Source organism: Borostomias antarcticus (assembly GCF_949987555.1).
Source record: "Borostomias antarcticus genome assembly, chromosome: 1".
In the NCBI taxonomy this organism is placed as follows: domain Eukaryota; kingdom Metazoa; phylum Chordata; class Actinopteri; order Stomiiformes; family Stomiidae; genus Borostomias; species Borostomias antarcticus.
In genome coordinates this window covers 48042381-48062457 of record NC_140234.1, presented here as the reverse complement: position 1 = coordinate 48062457, position 20077 = coordinate 48042381, and the positions used below count along the sequence as shown (strand labels likewise).

General features: G+C 44.3%; 2 protein-coding genes across 2 annotated transcripts; both read right to left on the bottom strand.

The window, feature by feature from the left end:
- Positions 1-373: 373 nt before the first annotated feature.
- On the bottom strand, positions 374-13952 carry wdfy1 (WD repeat and FYVE domain containing 1; the record flags this gene model as incomplete). The annotated part of the gene is made up of 12 exons (XM_084443910.1): positions 374-3778; positions 4005-4113; positions 4319-4449; positions 4651-4752; positions 6590-6695; positions 7961-8087; positions 9366-9478; positions 9670-9820; positions 10905-10959; positions 11273-11346; positions 11516-11583; positions 13816-13952. The coding sequence occupies 12 exons, from the start codon at positions 13950-13952 to the stop codon at positions 3719-3721; spliced, it is 1233 nt and encodes a 410-aa protein (XP_084300036.1). The 3' UTR covers positions 374-3718.
- A 391-nt stretch (positions 13953-14343) lies between these two features.
- On the bottom strand, positions 14344-19840 carry serpine2 (serpin peptidase inhibitor, clade E (nexin, plasminogen activator inhibitor type 1), member 2). Its single transcript, XM_084448293.1, has 9 exons — positions 19693-19840; positions 18311-18592; positions 17835-18062; positions 17387-17581; positions 16504-16702; positions 15816-15913; positions 15373-15459; positions 15119-15202; positions 14344-14873 (listed from the first exon to the last, which is right to left on the bottom strand). The coding sequence occupies exons 2-9, from the start codon at positions 18570-18572 to the stop codon at positions 14836-14838; spliced, it is 1191 nt and encodes a 396-aa protein (XP_084304419.1). The 5' UTR covers positions 18573-18592; positions 19693-19840; the 3' UTR covers positions 14344-14835.
- Positions 19841-20077: the final 237 nt, after the last annotated feature.

The following is a 20077-nucleotide window of genomic DNA, read 5'->3' as shown; positions in this document are numbered from 1 at the left end:
GAGACAGAGATGACAGAAACTTACCTGAATTACCTGAACCAGTATTACCTGACATGTGGTACAAGAAGGGCCTTCCTTATATGAATCTAATATTTATAAAATAAAAGCACTTTAACAGTTTGTCTGCTCATTGTAATCAACTGCAATATTCATGTTTTCTGTGAATTCAAGCTTGAATAAAAAAAATAATTTATGTGAAAATAGCTTAGCAAGTTATTTGACATTGATGTGTGAGTCACTTTATGTAGTCATAAAAATAGTCACAGACAGGTCATAATGTCTTTATTAAGCATTTATTTCATACCTCCCTATGATCTGATGGAAGTCACAGAGAGACTAACGTCAGTACTGTATTATCAACAAGGGTCCTTTTAAAAAATACAATTATTAGTTATACAACATTGTGTTTGAATAGCCAGTTTCTTTTACAAGTAAGTATGATGTGATAAAAAAAAAGCCAAAACAAAATGCATAAACAGATTTACATACTATCATAAGCCAGAGTTTGAAAAAAAACTGAACAGGGATTCTACTGTAAAAAAAAGAAAAGAAAAAAAGGTTGGCCTGTTTACTGTACCTCAAATCAAAATGATATGGACAAAAAAAGAACTCAGTCTGGAACTATTTTAAAAAAATCCATGTTAAATAAGCTATGTATTCTTCATAGCTCTTCACTGAAGAGTAAGACCTCATGAGTATATTTCAGCAGTTATACACAAAGGGAAATCTCATAGTCAAGCGGTTAAGAGGCGTGGCTCCTCATAAGGTAAACCTTATACATATCTGCTTCTGGGCCCAGTGAAAACTGGGACTTTAATATTCATTCTCTCATACATCAGGAGAGGGCGCGTCCCCGTGTGGTTACTGGTTACAACAGCTTCATTTTCATTACTGCATCTGCCACACAAAAGATCAACTGGAATCTTGATTGTACTGTAGCAAAGCATGGCCAAGAACCCTGCACATCCTTGATGGCTCTGTGTGTGTGTGTGTGTGTGTGTGTGAGGTGTGTGTGTGAAATCTGTGGGGGATATCTACACATTCCTGTCAATCTATTTCCGACTGTGACATTCTCCCAGCAATATCATTCCACACCCTGTTGGGTAAAATCAACACATTACTGTAGGTGACAGCAGGTTCATGTGTTGCAACACAAACATTTTCATGTTATGACAATACCAGTACAACACTTACTGTATGTGTAGACAGAATCATGCTTGATGTTACCTCTGTGACATCATTACCTCTGTATGAGACCTTACCAACATCTTACATCATAGATCTGAACTAAAACCACTTTCTGGGTAAAGAAAGAAGTAAACAACCTTAAACAAAATCATCATAAATACAGTACACTGCTACAAATATAAATACACACTACGTGATCCAAACTGGAATGTGACTACATCTGAAATCTTTAATTCCCACTTTAAGTTAATTGTTTTTACTGTACCTAGAGTAAGGCAAGTGTTAGTCCACTACCACACATTAGCCAGAATTTACACATTTGAAGATGCTACACAGCTCAATTCCAGTGGCATCCAAGCATACCCCCCCACCCCAAGAAAGTCAACTTACAAATAAATGTTGGTTTTTAAATACATAATGTTCTTGAAAACCACAATTTGTGCAATTCAGTGCAGGTGGAAACCTTTGAAAAGTGATGAGTTGGAAATATACAGACAGTTTAGTATTTGAGTCAGTCTAATGACTGAAGGAGGGCTGATAAATTCATCTAGAAAAAAAACAAGGTTATGGAGCAGTGTGTGTGTGTGTGTGTGTGTGTGCGCGCGCACGTGTGAAGTGTCATGAGCTGAGCGTTTAGAAGGATCTATAGATAAGGCTCGGTGCATCCCTCTCTCTCTTAAGCCTCATTTACCCACAATCCCACAGTGAAGGATGACGTCAAAATAAGAACACAGACTTGTGAACTTTAGTGCTACTTTTACAGATTAGAGTACTGATGGAGTACCAAAGGGCCTAAGAGGAACCATTTTCTAGGATAAACACACTACCTATTGCAAAAGGCAACAGATTGGTGGATTCATCTGCATTGCTATCTTCAGTCTGGACAAGGTGTGTGTTCAAGATGTGTCTGGGGTCGAGCGCAAACTAGTCAAGGGTTGCAAAGGTGATGGCTCACGCCAGGCATGTCTTGCGCCACCCTCTGATAAGGGTCTTCCATGTTTACCTCCTGAGACAAACAAGTGATTTAAGGCCAACTAGTGAAAGAGAGAGGGAGAGAGATATATAAAGAGAGAACTAGCAAGCACAAGAGAGAAGACATCTCCTTTCCATCAATGGGAAACATCTAATGAGCAAACTACATCTGCTACTGTACAGATTATACACACCAGGAATACAAAAGCTACTGTATGTTACAATGGTCAGTAGAGCTGATGGGTGGGAAGGACTAGTGGACAGATGTGCCTATTAGTATTAGTAGGGAATGAATGGAGGATTTGCAGTCCTAGTGTGGCAGTGCAAGAGAAATGTGGGCTGACCTACTGTGTCAAGGTAACAAAATCAAGACTAGCATAGGTACTACACAACTATCAATATCTATCTTTCTGTATCGTCACAACACATTCAGACACACATGCATACACACAACCGTGTACACAGACACACACCCGCGCACTCACACAGAATTGTGCTTGGGAGTTCAGCTGGACAGGTACACTCTGCAATTGAACCCCTTTTCAGGACTGTGTTACTATCTGGCTTGTATACGCAATCACTTATGCTGTGGCAGCGATGTCCTCAGACTAATTTCAGTCTGCCAGGTCAAAAATGCTAAACTCCCCGATAAAGTGTAGCAGAGACATCTCAAAACAGTTATATGTTTTGAAAATGCTTTGACCGAACTAGCTTCTCCTCTTCTGCGTTTCTGCCATTGAGCTCAATATGTTTCAGCCAGAGGTGGGGCGGCCAGCAATCACAGTGCTCGCCATTGCCATATTGCAACAATAACTTATTTGTTGCACTATAGCTTCCGACCAGCAGTGGCCGATAGCGAGCGCCGTGATCGCTGGGCTCACCACCCGTGGCAGAAGAAAAGCCAGTTCGGTCAATGCATTTAAAAAATATATATTACAGTTAGGTTAAACATGTTTATTAGCAGTGGCTGGCTTTCAAAACCCACCGGCGTGGAAAACACAACCCTTGTGCGTCTGTGAGTGCCTTTGAAACGTCTCTGCTACACTTCATCAAGGAGTTTAGCATTTTTGACGAGGCGGACTGAAATTAATGTGACGCGTCGCTGCCACAGCATAAGGGACCAGCCAGAGAGTAACGCAGTCCTGGAAGGGGCTAACTACAATTCAGACCTGAGACACATTTCAAATACCACACAAACACACTCATACAGAACTGGTCACTCACCAAGTGAAATGCATGTAGTTTTGAGAGGGGTAACCATCAGCACACGTCTACAAACACAAACACAAACACTCATACTCACACACACACACACACACACACACACACACACTCTCTCTCTCTCACTCACTCCATCTCATCACTTTATCTCAGTCTGTCTCTCACACAAACGTACGCGTGCCTTCGTCCATATGTTCAGTCAAACTTGAAAGAGGTGGGAGGAGTCAGATGGATGAGAAGATACAGAGCGGTTTCCATGACTCCCATAGATCCCAGGTCAGACACCTCTCAGGGGCGAACAAGGGCGGAGTTTCGGGACTAAAAGAGGGTGGGTCACTCAACGAGGAGTGAAACCGGTTGCTATGCTGCAGCCAACCACCTGCGTCATGTCCCAGATCTGTGGAGAGAAACAACCAATCAAAAACAAGGTTTTGTGACTCCACCAATCACTGTAAAGACCTTACAGAGTTTGGTAGCGAAACAGTTTGACTTCTAACACAAGAAAAGGGAAAAACAGAAGACCTGATGAATGTTATTATGAGAGTCATATTCAGACGTCATAGACTGACAAAACGTATGTTTGCGGGATTTTAAACCAATTAGGTGTAAATGAGGGGTGTGACCTTGACGACACGGTCGCTGCCACAAGTCACCATCAGGCCACGGGACGGGTCCATGTCCATGTGGGCAATGTTGTGTTTCCCCTCATGGAATGTGGCCAACGCTGTCCGACTGAAGGAAAGCACACACACACGCACGACAAGAGGGGGACATAATTTCATGAGCAAGGGCATTACTGTAGTTTGATCCAATCAGACAGAAAGCGGAAACCGTTTAGGCTGAAATGAACCAGAGGAAAAAGTTTAAAGAGGACAAGAAACTGAAAGAAAAGGGGAGAACAGCAAGAGAGACGAAAGGAGTCTGTCTCGGGACTCACTCTTCCTCCTTGATGGTGTCGAAGCAGGCGTCACACACTCGCACTTGGAACTCAAAGCCCATGATTGGGTAGCTGGAGCGCTTGGAACTACACTTCCCACACACCGCCTGGCCACACTTCCTGCAGTGGTGCTGCACGCAGGAAACACACAAACGTTTCCTCAGGTCAAAGGTCAAGCTTGATATCAAAACCAAAAGAGTTTCTATCAATGGTACTAGGAATACAAATCCCAGATGTTTCTATTTCACTGGTGGGTATGCCATTGTGTGTGTGGGTGTGCCTATGTGTGGGTATGCCTGTGTGTGTGTGTGTGTGTGTTTTCAGCAGGCTACCTGCCGAAGCCCCATGGTCTTGCTGTCCCACATCTGCTTGATGTTCCAGAAGAAAGGCTGCTCGCACTTCTGACACGAGTCACTGTCCAGCCACTGGGGGGCCTTGAGAGAGCGAGAGAGCACAGGAGAAAGAAGAGAGAGAGGGAGAGAGAGGGAGAGAGCACAGGAGAAAGAAGAGAGAGAGGGAGAGAGCACAGGAGAAAGAAGAGAGAGGGAGAGAGAGGGAGAGAGCATAGGAGAAAGAAGAGAGGTAGAGGGAGAAAGAGGGAGAGAGCACAGGAGAAAGAAGAGAGAGAGGGAGAGAGCACAGGAGAAAGAAGAGAGAGGGAGAGAGAGGGAGAGAGCATAGGAGAAAGAAGAGAGGTAGAGGGAGAGAGAGGGAGAGAGCACACGAGAAAGAAGAGAGGTCGAGGGAGAGAGAGGGAGAGAGCACAGGAGAAAGAAGAGAGGTAGAGGCAGAGAGAGGGAGAGAGAGGAAGAGGTAGAGAAAGCAGAAGGGATTGTGACTCGGTGTGCCTTTGAGTTGATGAAATCTAACTACCTTTTCGACACCAGAGGGCAGCAGTGAGTGGTTGGCACTCAGTAACCAAGGAAACGTATCTGCGCACCCAAAGTTATCTGCGCACCCAAGTGAACTCAAAGCCGTCGTCACAGATTCCACTATGTTATATCACAGGCCTTTATGTGCTCACTCCTACTCCTTTCAAATTTCAACTCAGACAGACAAGTCTGTCTGGTGCCTATTTAAACACAAGCCCCGGGTATAGGGAGGGAAAGTAATCTCATCGCCCCCTAGCGGCAGTGTTCCTAATGCCGAGAGAATGCATGGGATTTCTCATAGCACATTTTCTGAAAAATTATATCTCGGTCTACATCGAAAAGTTAGTAGAATGCATTAAATATGATATACTTGGAGACAAGCTTAATTGATTCTGGTGATCATAGTTAATTTTCAATCACAATTATGTATCTATTTTTTGTAACGAGGTGGTAAAGAACTACATACGGCATGCATGACGTCGTTTTGTCTGCCTCTGTGAGCTTGCTGACTCTACCAGCTAACATCTAACACTATACAACCAAATTACAAATCAGTACACCTACGAAAATGCCGATATGCATTGCATGGCTGGCAGAATACTTCAGCAATAACGAAGTGCATCCCACGTGCTGACAATCATTTTAGATCTGGCCATGTAGAAAAATGCCGCTATTTGCAGGGGGAGCTGTTAGGTGTTGTCAGGGCTAGCATGAAGGACCAATCATATCATGTTTTGGTGAGTTAGCATCATAAGTGAGCCTATTACGGTTAGGGGTTAAGGTTAGGGTTACGGACCAGTAAGAATAGCCAGGCGCACCTGCGGATCAGACCATCTAAGACCAGACTGACCAGCTAATACCATCCTAACCAGCTCACGTTAATAGGAGGCTTTGGTTATGACATTTCACAACGTAGCACTGTCCATATGCAATTCAACTCAACTTATTATTCGTATCCATCTTTCCAGCTCTTTGGGATCTCTTGTAAATTAGTAGAATTTGCAACCATTCGTCTCATACCGATGGGAGCAATCTGGCGCAAAGCACAGCATTTTTCTCATGAGTGCATAAGCACGTCCCGGCTTTGTAGTCCATTTATGAAACGAATGGAGCAATTTCCAAAATTTGAAAGAAGGCGAAATACTGTTTGAAATTCTCACAGTTAGTAGGTTATTACTGTAAAGATACTCATTAATTGTTTTGATAACTTCACCGAAATGGCTTCGTAGTAATTATTAGAAAATCCGGTCTATGGGAGTTTACATTGAAACTCCTCTCCGATAGGAACAAATCCGCTAGGGGCGCATGTTTTCACTTTCCCTCCCTATTGTCCTTAAAAAGACATTATGTGGGCGTAACGGCCTTTAGCGATGTGCTCTGGACGCTTGTCGCGAGGTACCTCCTCTCTGGGCGTGTCCATGTTCCACACGGTGATGCCTCCGTCCGCGGAACACGACAGCAGCTGCCTGGTCAGCTGCAGGTAGCGCACCGCCTGCACCCGTTCACTGGCGAGGGGAGGAGGAGAGGACAACGTGGGTCAGACACTGTGGTGTGATCTTTTTGGGGGAGAAATCCTGGGGGGGGCTTTTTGGCGTGTTTTTCAAGGCCTTTTCTGCACGACAGAGGTAGAAGGATGAGAAGAGGAAGTGCAGAAGAACACGGTTCGAGGGCCGGGGTGTGGGAGGAGCTGGCAGGTGGAGGGACATGTAAAAAGGCGGAGCGGCAAAGTCCCCAGACGCACAGCTGGCGGGGACAGAACCGAGAGCCGCCGTTGGCAGAGGGAAGTCAGAGGGGAAGGAGAGAAACATAATAGATAATATGTGATATTATCTGCTAAGCATGTAACGGTAACCGCGGTATTACGGTATCCACAGTATTTTTTGGTCACGCGGTAACCTTGGGACTGGCTCGGTAAAACCGTAGGCTAAACTCACTGTTCTGGACTGGTCAGATGTCTTAGTTATATCAAGCTAACTATTGGCATCGGTGTGTTTATTGGTGTCATATTTATTCAGTTTGAGTAATTTACGATCGAGCTAGCTAACCACCTTTAGCTCAATTGGCTCAGTTGCTGGTTAGCGATGAGAGGCGAGTCCCAGCCCAGCTGATAACCCTCCGTTGCGGGTTGAGGGGATGCAACGGTCGGCTAGGATCATTCTCCTTCATCTCTTCTTTCTCTTCCTCTTCGTCATTTTTTTTCATTATTATTATTATTATTTTTTTAGACCTGTCACTTCTTTCATCCAGTCTCCTGCCATAGAAGCGCAGCATCAGAGATCAGACCTGGGCTCTCTGCTCAGCCTCTTTCCCTCTTCTTCTCACTGCTCAACACACCATCTATACCCACAGACCTCCTCTATCACTGCTCAACAAACCGTCTATACCCACAGACCTCCTCTATCACTACTGAATAGTGGTGCAATGGAACATCGTTGATCCATGATTGTAAGGAAAGCAGAAGCACTTTAAATTAAAAGAAAAAAACTGTACACATCAGAAATGTGTTTAATAAATGCTATGGTGTTTTTTCCAAAGTACAAATCTTCTTCCTCTTTAAATTTTGTGTTTTAAAACTGTGTTTAATACTGTGATATACCGTACTGTGGACCTTGATATTACCGTACCGTGAGTTTTTGATACCGTTACATGCTTATTATCTGCTGATTATTATCCATGGCTCTGAAAGCCATTTTGGATCGAGCTGTAGCTCTAACAATAACATATTTTCATACCTCACACACACACAAACCCACATACACGCCATTCTTACTGGTGTCCCTGCAGCAGTAGCGTGCGTCCCTTGCGTCCCCCAATGTCCCACATGATGACGCTGTGGTCGGACGCCCCGGAGAACAGCAGCCTCTGGACCGGATCCCACCAGAGAGCCCCTATACTACCTGTCTCACACACACACACACACACACACACACACACACACAGACACAGACACAGACACAGACACACACACACACACACACACACACACACACGCACGGGGGGGGCAAGAGGGTGAGAGGGCAAAATAGCAAGAGAGACGGAAAGAGAGAGACGACAGGAAGTTATAGTGCAGTCATGTGCTTGATGAAGGCTTGCAGTGAGTCACGGGAGAAACTACGGAACATCCAGAAGAAGCCAAGTCTCCCATGTGATGGGAACAAAATCACAGCAAGACACTACACAAGGTGTCACAACACTGTCTGACACGATACATACTAGCATAGGCTGTTAGTCAACCACATAGTTTAGAATAGCACAGATTGCGCCGTACAGTATGTTACAGAAATCATTGTATCATCCTGTGGAATGTTCCATCTCAATACCTGTTTTTTTGAGTTGGGGAGCAGGAAGATTAATAAAGAGACAAGACATTATCCTGTGTGTGTGTGTGTGTGTGTGTGTGTGTGTGTGTGTGTGTGTGTGTGTGTGTGTGTGTGTGTGAGAGAGAGAGAGTGTGTGTGTGTGTGTGTACTGTACAGTATGTCGTACTGTACGGGATGTCTGTTTGTATATCCATGTGTGTGTGTGTGTGAGTGTGTACTGTATATCGTACAGTACGGAATGTCTGTATGTCCATGTCTGTGTGTGAGTGTATGTCCATGTCTGTGTGTGTGTGTGTGTGTGCGTGTGTGTGTGTAGTCATGCAAACTTAAATACTTTGCCGCATCTCGTGGGGAGAGCAGCAACAACAGCGGCAGCAATGTTTTAGAGGACGTTCAGACCAGGGGTTTGAAAATGTGGGATTTCTGAGTTTCTGGGTTTGAATCTAAAAAATGATTGAAGCCCGATCAGTTGGTAAAATAGCCCTTCAAATAACCAATTTTATGTAGGTTACTGTCTTTGCTGTAGCTAATCCAAAAAAGCAGTTTGCAATTTAGACCGTTCAAACTGAGAAACGTAGCCTACATTACGCTATAAGCAACGGCAACCAGCTTGTCAGAGAAGCCTAGCAGCCTACTGCCCCTGTAGCAGTTCCCTGCCCCTGTAGCAGTTTACTGCCCCTGTAGCAGTGCTCTACTGCACCTCTTGGTTACGGGTTGTAATATTATTTCCCTGCCGCTGCCACTGTCGTTGTTGCTCTCGCCAGGAGGTGCGGCGAAGTATAAGTTGGCATGACTGTATGTGTGTGTGTATGTGTGTGTGTATGTGTGCGTGCGCGTGCATGCGTGTTACTGTACCTTCGTGGCCCTTCAGTGTGGTGATGGTGGAGTAGGTCTGTCTCTCCAGTTTCAGCAGGGTGATCTGACCTGAGTAGTCACCCACAAAGGCATGCTGCGTCTCGTTGTCATATCTGGACACGGGAGTTAGGGAGGGACAGAGGGAGGACGAAGGATGGACACCACAGACTGTGCGTTCTGCAAATATGACGAACAGAACACGCACACACTTCTGTCATGGCCAAACGCACACTTAGCTCCCTTCTACCGAGCGCACGTACACACAGACACACACACAAGCGCATGCCCAGTCCATGAAGGATACTGAAGGCAGGAGGCCCAGGAGCCGAAGTAGTGTCTTCCCAGCATGCTGCCGCTCTGGGTGCACATCCAGCTCACGCTCTTGTCATGTCCGGTGCTTACTACCCACTCGCTCTCCAGAGAAAACACCATGTCTGACACACGGTTCTGATGGGCTGGGAACACACGCACACGCACACGCACACACACACACACACACACACAGGATTAAATATGTATTCTACACACAAATGGTTTTAACTGTTGTTTATCTCATTTCATTACGCTAGCCCCACATGGGACAAACCACATCTTGGATTTGCCCTTTCAATAGAGGCTTAAACAGAGGCTATCCATTGAAGACGTTTCATGGTCTTCAGCAGGCTTTATCTAGGTCAGGGAAACGGGCCCTTAACCGGTTGAATTCATCCCCCTCCAATCATCATTCAGCCTCTCTCTTTATGTCTGAGCAATGAATCACTAGTGAACTCTAGTTCACTCTGAGGAGCCATCTTAGAACTTATTTGGCTGGAAGAGAATGTGTGGGGGGAACAAAAAAACGGATGGAAACTTCTTCGGTGACATCTGGTTTTCTGGCTCGCAAGCAAAATCTTCTCCAGTTTCCTAAAGCAGGATTTTCCAGTGATGAGAGGAGAATCAAGACTGGACGGCCTCAGCGTTAGTCACAGAGATCGGGTTCTCTAAACTAGGATGGTGGAAGAAGGGGAAAGTGACCAGGATAATCAACCGATATGCCAACATGAGGGGAGTCTAACCACAATATGCCTGAACTGGGAGGACTTCCACACCTCTTTCACCCAGGGGTTGGATCTGGGTTTGTGTGTGTGTGTGTGTGTGTGTGTATAGAGGGGCTAGGGCTTCAGTAACATCATACTATGCTTCCTGTGAGAGTCCACAGAGAACAGCGACGTTTGCCCTGAGGCATGCTGGGAGCGCACCACATGATTTCTCATGAGACAGGGTGGGGCCTCTGAAAACAGTTAGATGTGTCTCTCTCTCTCTCTCACACACACACACACACACACACACACACACACACACACACACACACACACACACACGCGCACAAAGATCTAACTTACAGTACACAACATAGGCCTACTATTTCCACTGTAATTGCAGAGTATTATACCCATTTGATACATTAACCTTCCATGACGAACCACTACAGAGACCATATCTTTTCTTTTGCCTACCTAGGGCTTTCAAAAGGCAGGAAAGCCCCTTGTCAGATCTCACCTGGATATGTCTTGACATGGTTCATCTTGTTGAAGTCCTCAGAGATAAGAAATTCCTGCAAGGAAACAAAGTAAACATCTATTCTCTTGTTACTCCATATAACATACATGCGTGTTTGTTTTACAGAGCAGAGAAAACACTCAATATTGGATCAGTGACAACCAGAATTCCAGGTTTTCAGTTTTCCCCTTTGGCCTTCTCAAGGATTCAAGGATCTCTATTTGTTCGAGATCCGGGTCTCTATTTGTTCGAGATTCAGGTACAAGATCCGGGTACCATGTACATTCAAATGCTTCTCGAACAGAACGGGAGTTATAAGACTGTAGTTTCATTATTAGGTCATTATTCAAAGCTTTTCCTTCACTCACCACAATGGCTCCATTGTCTTGGCCTATAAAGATGCGTCTGCTGTCATGGTGGTAGGACATGCAGGAGCATGGTGCTGGGATGGATACACACACACACACACACACACACACACACACACACACACGCACACACACACACACACACACACACACACACGGGTGAGCATCACTTTCATTTCATCTTTTGAAACCTACTATTTCATAGCATATCTAGGCTACTTCCTCTGGAAATGTGATACTTACAGGAGACAGTGTGATAGATGCTGGGCCAATACTGGCCACTGTCTCTCTTCAGCCAGACCCGGATCGTTCTGGGGAAACCAAACAGAAATGTCAGCTGCCTCTATGGCTTTGGGGAGAGAGCAGTGTAGTGTTTTCAAACAACAATAACTATGTTTAAGGAAACCAGGCCAGGTCTAGCCTGGCTTATGTACGTGGCTGGCTTGTTTCTGTTCAGGACCGGTAGGACGGAAGCTAGTCATGCCACTGAAGTAGCTGTGAACTGAAATGACATGAAATAATGTCTGATAAATTAAGATAGGTCTTGTCACCTGGACACATCAGTTCCAATGCTTCCAATGCTAGTCCAGCACAATAAGAGCGGGATAGCCAGTTAGCTCATGAGCTCACAACAACGAGCAGCAGCTTCCATAACATTAATGGTACGGGTCAGTGGCTAAAGCTACACTGAAGTTACACTGATAACATAAAGTCATCCCCACCGGGTCTTTAACCCCGGTCTCTGGGTGGGAGTCCAATGCTCTGACCACTACTCTACTTGTGCAGTGGAGATCGGCGAGTTGATTTTGGCGTCTTTCTTCCAGTCCCTAGTGTGGGTTGGGGTTAGAATAAGGGTTGGGTTGGGACAGGATCTGACCTATAAGGCAAGGGGTAAAGGTTGAACATGTGGAGGTTTGGGGTATACTCCCATAAAGTAATCCCCACCAGGTCTTGACCTCCGGTCTCACGGGTGGGATGCTCTCACCACTACTCTACTTGTGCAGGGGAAATAGGCAGGTTGATTTTGGTGTGCTAGGACTACTGCCTCTCGTTAATTACATGGTATTTCACTTCATATTTTTTGTATTTTGCTATTCTGTATATAATTAGACACTACTATTGCTCTTTATTGCTACAATGTAACAAATAAACTGCTTTGTATTTGTAAACTCTGTGTATGTTTTTTGTAATTTTATATTCTGTATATATTTAGAATTTAGTAGGAAAGAAAGGAAGACAACATTAGGGCTTTTGATTTCTCTTTTTAGAGTTTACCCTGCCTTGGAGAATAACCTACTCTCACATAGGAGAGGTAGGGGTACACAGGCTTCCCGTTTGTGCCAGTAGCCAAGTGGAACCTTCGTCCTGCGCTTGTGTGAGATGAGATAACTTCACACCACCAGGTGGTTGTAGTCTGTATCATTAAGGAGGGAATGGATGTCCACCGGATGTATAAAATGTAAACAACAGCGTTTGTTTAGCTAAATATACAGACTAGAGGAGTTTCGCTCAGCATAGACGGTAATCTTTGAGAATGTCCCACGTGGGAGTCCAATGCTGGAGTGAAAGGATGAACGTGTGGAGGTTTGGGGTATAGTCCCATAAAGTCATCCCGACCAGGTCTTGAACCCCGGTCTCCTGGGTGGGAGTCCAATGCTTTCACTACTTGTGCAGTGGAGATCGGCGGGTTGATTTTTGTGCCCTTCTTCCAGTCGCTATAGGTTGGGGTTAGAATAAGGATGTCAATCCTATTTGAGGACCTAGCAATCAGTGACATCCATCATCTTTCCTTATTTGAGTCAGGATATTGCATTCAATGTACTTAACCCACCGTGTCAATTCCAGGGGAGGCGATAATTCTAACCCTCACACACTTCTCTATTCAGAAACAGCCAGCTATTTATCACGTAGCGTTACACATAGCGTTATGTCAACACAACTGAAGATTCACATCCGCTAATTAAACTTTTCGTTCGAGTGGTGTGCGGATACGTGGTAGCAAGTCTACAACTCACATCAATAAAATTAAAAATGTCCCGATGATGTGAAAACAACTGTAGCTAGCAGGCAGTGAGAGCTAGCTAAGGATAGGGGAAAAATAAGCAACCTGAACTGTTTGTTTAGATTAGCAAGCTGGCCAACTAACGTTACTCTAATAGCAAACTGTGGCCCAAAGTTTGAACTGTGGTCACTAGGTACAAAACAGCTATGTTATGGCTATTAGCACCTCTAGAAGCTGGGACTGGGACCTCTTAGAGATATCTAACTCGTATAATCAATGTGCATGACATGTCTAGCCATCTTTCATTGAACTGCACAATATTACTTTTTTAATCGAAATTTGTGTTTTATGTTTTGTTCCTGCTAAAGACCATTTAATTCGGAATTCTGCAATTTCCATGAACTGCTCTAATTCCGGGCAATAGTAGCCACCCTAGAGTCCCAACAATCTCGCTAGCTAGCCGTTATACCTAGCAAGCAAGCTAGCTCGCTAGTAGCTAACGTTAGCAAGCTAGCTAATTGAGTTTTAGCTGGCAATTTACCTGTCCTCGCTAACCGTGATAACTCCATCCTCTTTCGGTATCAAAACTGCAGCAGTGACAGCGTCTGAGTGTCCTTCGATCTTGTTTAGAAGGACCGGTCTTGAGGTTTGAGGCCTCGAGTGGATCTCCGCTGCCATGGCTTGCTGTGTTGTTGTTCAGATTCAGTGTTTTCTTTCTCCAGTAGCAAAGCAACTCATCTGACAGCTAGTCTACAGACTACAGGCGCTGTCAAGGATTACCGTAATGTCAGGACAGATCCGGAAAGAAAACGAATTGCGGTTCCACAATTAGATTAGATTAAATTAAATTCACATATTCAATAATATAACGTTATTGCTTTTGTTGCTCTATACCCACATTAACATCAAAACAATAGAAACTCATGAAAGCATTTGTATTAGGCTAGTGTTTTTGTTTTTGTTTTTTTTACTTTATTGAATAGGCTATTATACCATTCTTGACCACCGACTTTTCAGTTTGTAAACAAACTCAACACAATTTAACCGCTGCAACTTTAAAGACACTGATTGTGAAAACTAACCGTAAAACAGCAGATTGTAGGCCTAAAATGAAGTAACTTGGAGTGTATCTTGTCTAACATTAAAAAAAAACAAAAAACACCAATATTCACTGAAAATGAAATGTACTCCAAACAATAATTATACACTTTTGACATTCATGGTCATATACAACGTAACAGTTTCTTAAAATAACAAAAGCTAATTAAAACACAGATGGAAAATTCTCAGTTACAAAACATCTAATGTACTGCAGAAAACCGATGGAAATAAAATGCACACATTTAAAACATAAATCAATATTTGAATATGTCCACATCTTCAGGCAAAAATACAAGGTCTGTGTGTGCGTGTAAGCTTGAACGAAAGTGTTGAATGATTGTTCAACTGCATAAGTAGGCAAGCCCTACTTACGAGCTGGGTCTCCTGTGTGCTATGTGCATGTTATTGTGAAGCTAGGAGAACAGTGCCACAATATGGGGTTCATCGCCACACGAAGGACTCAAGGCTGGTTGATCTGGCCCACGAAGAGAATAGTACCTGAGAACAGAGGGTGCCCTGTTTTATCACATTTCTTTGAATAAACGTTCTGTGAATAGAACATGTGAATAGACATGCACACCCCTGTGTGCACACAATCACGGACGTGTGGAAATATAAGCAGTAGTATAAACTAGAAAATATGTGTCTTTAGCAAGCATAGCATTAGAGCACATCTAGAGGTCAAAGAGGCTAGGCAGCTATCTAGAGGTCAAAGAGGCGAGGCAGCTATAGGGCTGGGGTACCTGTTGGGTTGTGCCTGATGAGGAACAGGAAGGGTCTGTCCACAATGACCCAGGGTGGAGACGACCTGGCCAGCAAGATGGCCGCTACAGGGAGGAGGAGGAAAATATCAATAAAATCTCTTACAAACCATCATTGCTACACTGTAACATTCAGAGAAGACGCAGATGCAAAGATTTAAATACAAAAGACACAAAGTTGAACTGTCATAGTTCACAGCATAAACACAAACAAACACAAGGACATAACCACTCACTAGTGGCAGCCGCTGCTTTCGTTCCATCTTCATTGACCTCGATTTTGGCTTTCTGGAGAGCCTTGGATACATACACAGGTTGTGAACCTGAGGGGAACAAGAGTTTGGTTTCTAAACATCCTCACACTATAAAATCCCATTCCATCGACCAACTACACCACAGGGTGGCGCCAGAGAACTACCAAAATGTGGGCCCATTCATTCTGTAGAGTAGAACACCAGGAAGTGGTTATAAGAGAAGGAAATACACTTCCAAGTGATTCACCACTTCACAGTGGACGGCTGGACATGACTCACTGCTATTCCAAGCACTCTTCACAGTCAACAGACAAGGACACATTCCTATTGGCTGGAGTTAGTTTTGTCAAGGCCGGGGCTGAGACTGATATAAAAAACATTGCAGTTCTATGTGACCAGTACTGTATGTGTTCGGTGTCACATACTCAGGTTTCTGAAGTCTGCTTCATTCTCTTTAAACATGTCTGTTATCCCCAGCGCGGAGAGGGGGGCTTGCAGGTCCACCTCTGCTTCTGCAGTAAACCTAAACAAACACATCAGTCATGGAATTAATGAGAATATCTTTTATATGGGTAGATTTTGGGTGCACTCTAAATGTAGATTGAAAATACTGTTGTAATGTAGAAATAGTGTTTATATAAAGCTTGTGGAAGTACTGCATTTTCTATTAATGAACCATTCTGAGTCATCATTCTGTGACCAATCATGAATCATTGTTGTATGACCAATGCACATTATCTACTCTACCTCCTCACAAGAAAAAATATAAAATTGTGCAACCATTATAAGCGCAACATCATAAAGAGAGAAAATCCAATATTGTATAACCATTTCAAGCACAACATCATAAAGAAAGAAAATCCAATATTGTGTAACCATTATAAGTGCAACATCTTAAAAGTGTTGAGTCACAGTACATCACAGTATTTCAAGTGAGTCATCTAGTGTATGCTATGCATACTAGTCACAGGAAGCAATAACTGGGCATTTATGACTGGCCAGTGCATCTGTGGTGAGTGTGTGTTTATTTGTGTGTCTTACTTTTTCTATCTTTGTTTACATGTTCATGAATGTGTCTTTGTGTTTGCGTGTTTGCGTGTGTGTGTGTCTTACTTGGGGATCAGCAGACGGACTTTCCTCTGGTGCAGCAGCTTGGTCCAGCTCTGGACCGTTGCCGTGCTGATGTGTGGGATGACATCAGCGAGGGGCGTGTCCTCCTCTGACGGCAAAGCAATCAGCATGCTCATACTGTTGCCATGATACGGCAGCTCGATTACCGTGTACTTAAGCCCCTGAGGGGTGCTGGCTAGACCTGTCAGAGAAGGGGTCAGAGAACAGTTCAGGCATCATGGGGTAAGGGTTGGGACCTTTGCAGCTGATGTCTTAGAGGATTTTCTAAGACATCAGCTGCAAATTCAGAGACTCAAGGGAGTTTAGAACAGTACCAGGGCATGAAACTAGAACAGTGTCTGCCCACATATTCAGGCTAAATCTAACCCTTCGATGGAGATTCTGCTATTTAAAGTCATTTCCAGTCCAAGACAAGGTGTAATCCGTTTCTAAGAACCGGTCCCAAGTCATTCAGAAATCCAAACTAACCACATTAAAATGGAGAGCCATCTGCTACACTCAACAGGGTAAACCACAGCCAAGAGAATTGTGAATTCTAAATATAGGAGACTGGGATATCATTTCTCACACACTCCACATACTGTATCACACACTCCACACACTCACACACTGTATCCCCGTGAAGAGTTCAGTGGAGTGAGTTAGGGGTATTTACACCAACAGATCAAGACCTTGTTGGACGAGGCTATTATGGAATTTTTGTTTCGCAAGATCAAAGCCAACCCTTGTAGTCATACACGCTGAAGGTGGCATAATGTATACGAACACTGAAGAAAAATGACATGATACACATACAGTGCTGGCATGTGTATTTGAGGCCTTAAAAACTGCATTGGACCCAAACCAAAGGCCGATGAGAACTGACCTATGTTGAAGATGGATAGCTGTGACATCATGGGGACCTTGTACGTGTTCCCGCTTCCTCCATTGAAGGTCCTCATCTTGGTGTTCTCAGGCTGGAAGCGAGACTTCCACAGGCCCTTGAAGTAGATGGTGTTGAGTACCACCAGACGAGTCAGTGCTCCAAACATGTCTGGTTTGACCAGGCTAGGGATGAGGCCTGTATGACACAATATGACAGCCATATAGGCAAGCAAACACATCAGTCACCCAACATTAAAGTACAGAAATATTGATCAACAGTTACCCTCAATGTTGACCTAAATCCTAACATATTTGAACAGGAGTGCAACTATAGGCAATACATGAATCAGCATATGATGGTACACACCTAATAGTTCATTTGTATTCAAGGATGGGACAGGACAACACAAACAAAGGGAGAGCTAGATGAAGAAACATCTCCAACCAACCTTTGGTGCGGTTGTTGACCCAGTCGTTGATGATGTCGGCTGCCCTCTGGGTGTCACTGAAGTCCAGACTCCTGGCCTCACACTGGAAGTTGCCCTGGTTGGCGTTCATGAAGGCCTCCTTCAAAGGAAAGCCCACCTGGATGAACATGCTATTGGCGATGGTCACAATGTCCTGGTTCGCCCTGGATGTCAAAGTCTTGTGGAGCTTCTTCAACATCTTATAGGGGCCTGGGGGAGAGGAGTTGTGAGAACATTACAGTATTTTTCATGATTTAAATATTTCAAAAGTGTTTACTCAAAGTTGGAATAAATAGCCTGTAACTAAAAGCTTGTAGGGAAATTAAAGTGTTGGTTTAAATATTCAACTTCAGCATTGAAAGAAGGTGCATCAATGTCTTCAGGCTGAGAGATATGCTTAGGCATTCTGGCTGGCTAACATCAAAGTGCTACAGTAAGTGCATTAGAATGAGCTGTACCATTCTTCTTGTAGCGGAGTCCAGTGAGGAACTGTCTGCGGGTGTCCCCGTCGGCTCCTGGCAGCAGCATGCCCAGGATTGAGGCCACGCCGTGGGGGGACAGCACCACGTTCTCTTGGGGTCTGGAGCGCACCACCTGCTGGAACACCTGGAGGCCCAGGTCGGAGCCCCGTTCCCCGTAGGAGGGGGCCTGGGAGAGCGCTCCCCAGTGGCCACACAGGGTCACCAGCACATACAGACACAGCAGAGAGGGGCGTCCCATCTCAGGCCTCACTCACTGCACTGAGAGAGAGAGAGAGAGAGAGAGAGAGAGAGAGAGAGAGAGAGAGAGAGAGAGAGAGAGAGATAGATAGATAGATAGATAGAGAATTACAGACCTTCTCAGTGAGTGTGGTTGACCCCAATCATAATAGAGAGAGGAGCGGTTAAGGGTGCGTTGCTTAAGATTTTGACAGCAGATGAACAGTCTCGTATGCGTCTGTGGAAATGGTGTAAACATGCCCATTGCCAAAAGTGTTTGTCTGAGTAGCAGTCAGTCATGCAGTCTAAGTATGACTAAGATCCTTGCAATCACCAGAAACAAAAGCCAGCACCAGAAACTGAACAGAAGTGCTCACTGGAACCTACATCCCAGAAAACGAAATGTTTTGTCTTATGCGAATTAAGTCTTGTGAACTAGGCTATTTTAAGGAGAAAACAGTCATTGCCTTCCTCTTGGAGAAGTAGCCTACAGTCTTTCTGTCAACAAACTCACTGAATTAATATAATTATTCTACATACTAGAGCAAAAATTAAAGTTATGGAGTAAATTTCCACTTCATCGCATTTGTCGCAATCTTGCTCTACACTCGATTTACCTCGTTGGAATGGAAAATAACAAATAACTCCAGTCTAGACATGTACATGCTGCTGGCCTATGCCGGTTGAGAAACACAGAATCAAAACACAATAATGTAACAACCTGATTGTACGTGTGTGTGTGTGTGTGTGTGTACGTGTGTGTACGTGTGTGAGAGAGAGAGAGAGAGAGAGAGAGCGAACGAGAATTATAGAAAAGGGGGGGCGTGAGAGGGGAGTGAGAACTGAGAAACTGAGCGCGCGCGTGTGTGTGCACGCACACTATTCATGAAAATTACGTCTTGCCAATGATACATTAGGAAATTAATTAAATGGAGCCCTTTGGTGTTGACGAAATTTAAATTACCATTAAAAGTAGCTTCAATGTATCATAGATACCTACGCATGACACAATGGAACAGTATCATATCAGTCAAGTGCTGCATCGGCATGTAAACGCACCAGTCACGTCACCCCGTCCTAAAATCCCTCTTTAAGTTACCTGGAGGCTAAACAACACGTGGAGACAAAATAAATGTCCTTACCTTAATTATTCTGATGAAAAAGTTCCTTCAGCATTCAACGCAGTAGTAAATGGCTAGAAAACCGACTCTTCTCCTTTCCAGAAGCTAGAATGAATGCTGCACAGTAGACTTTCCAATGCAAGGCACGAGTCTCCGTCGAAACCTTTTGTCCCGTGTTTTCCTCTCAGGTAGGCTACTGACTGCAATATTATTGCACGGAGGGCTTTTGTAAGTTGAACTCCGCCCTCTCTAACCCAAGCTCACAACGCTACCGAAGAGCCCAGCATGTGGGTACGTAGCCTGTTTACACCAACAGGAAGTCACGGGCAGTTAGTTGAAGATTTTGCTCTACATTGATGTGCGAGCCGTGGAGCGTACTTTATTTTCTCCACACAAATCAGCCGGT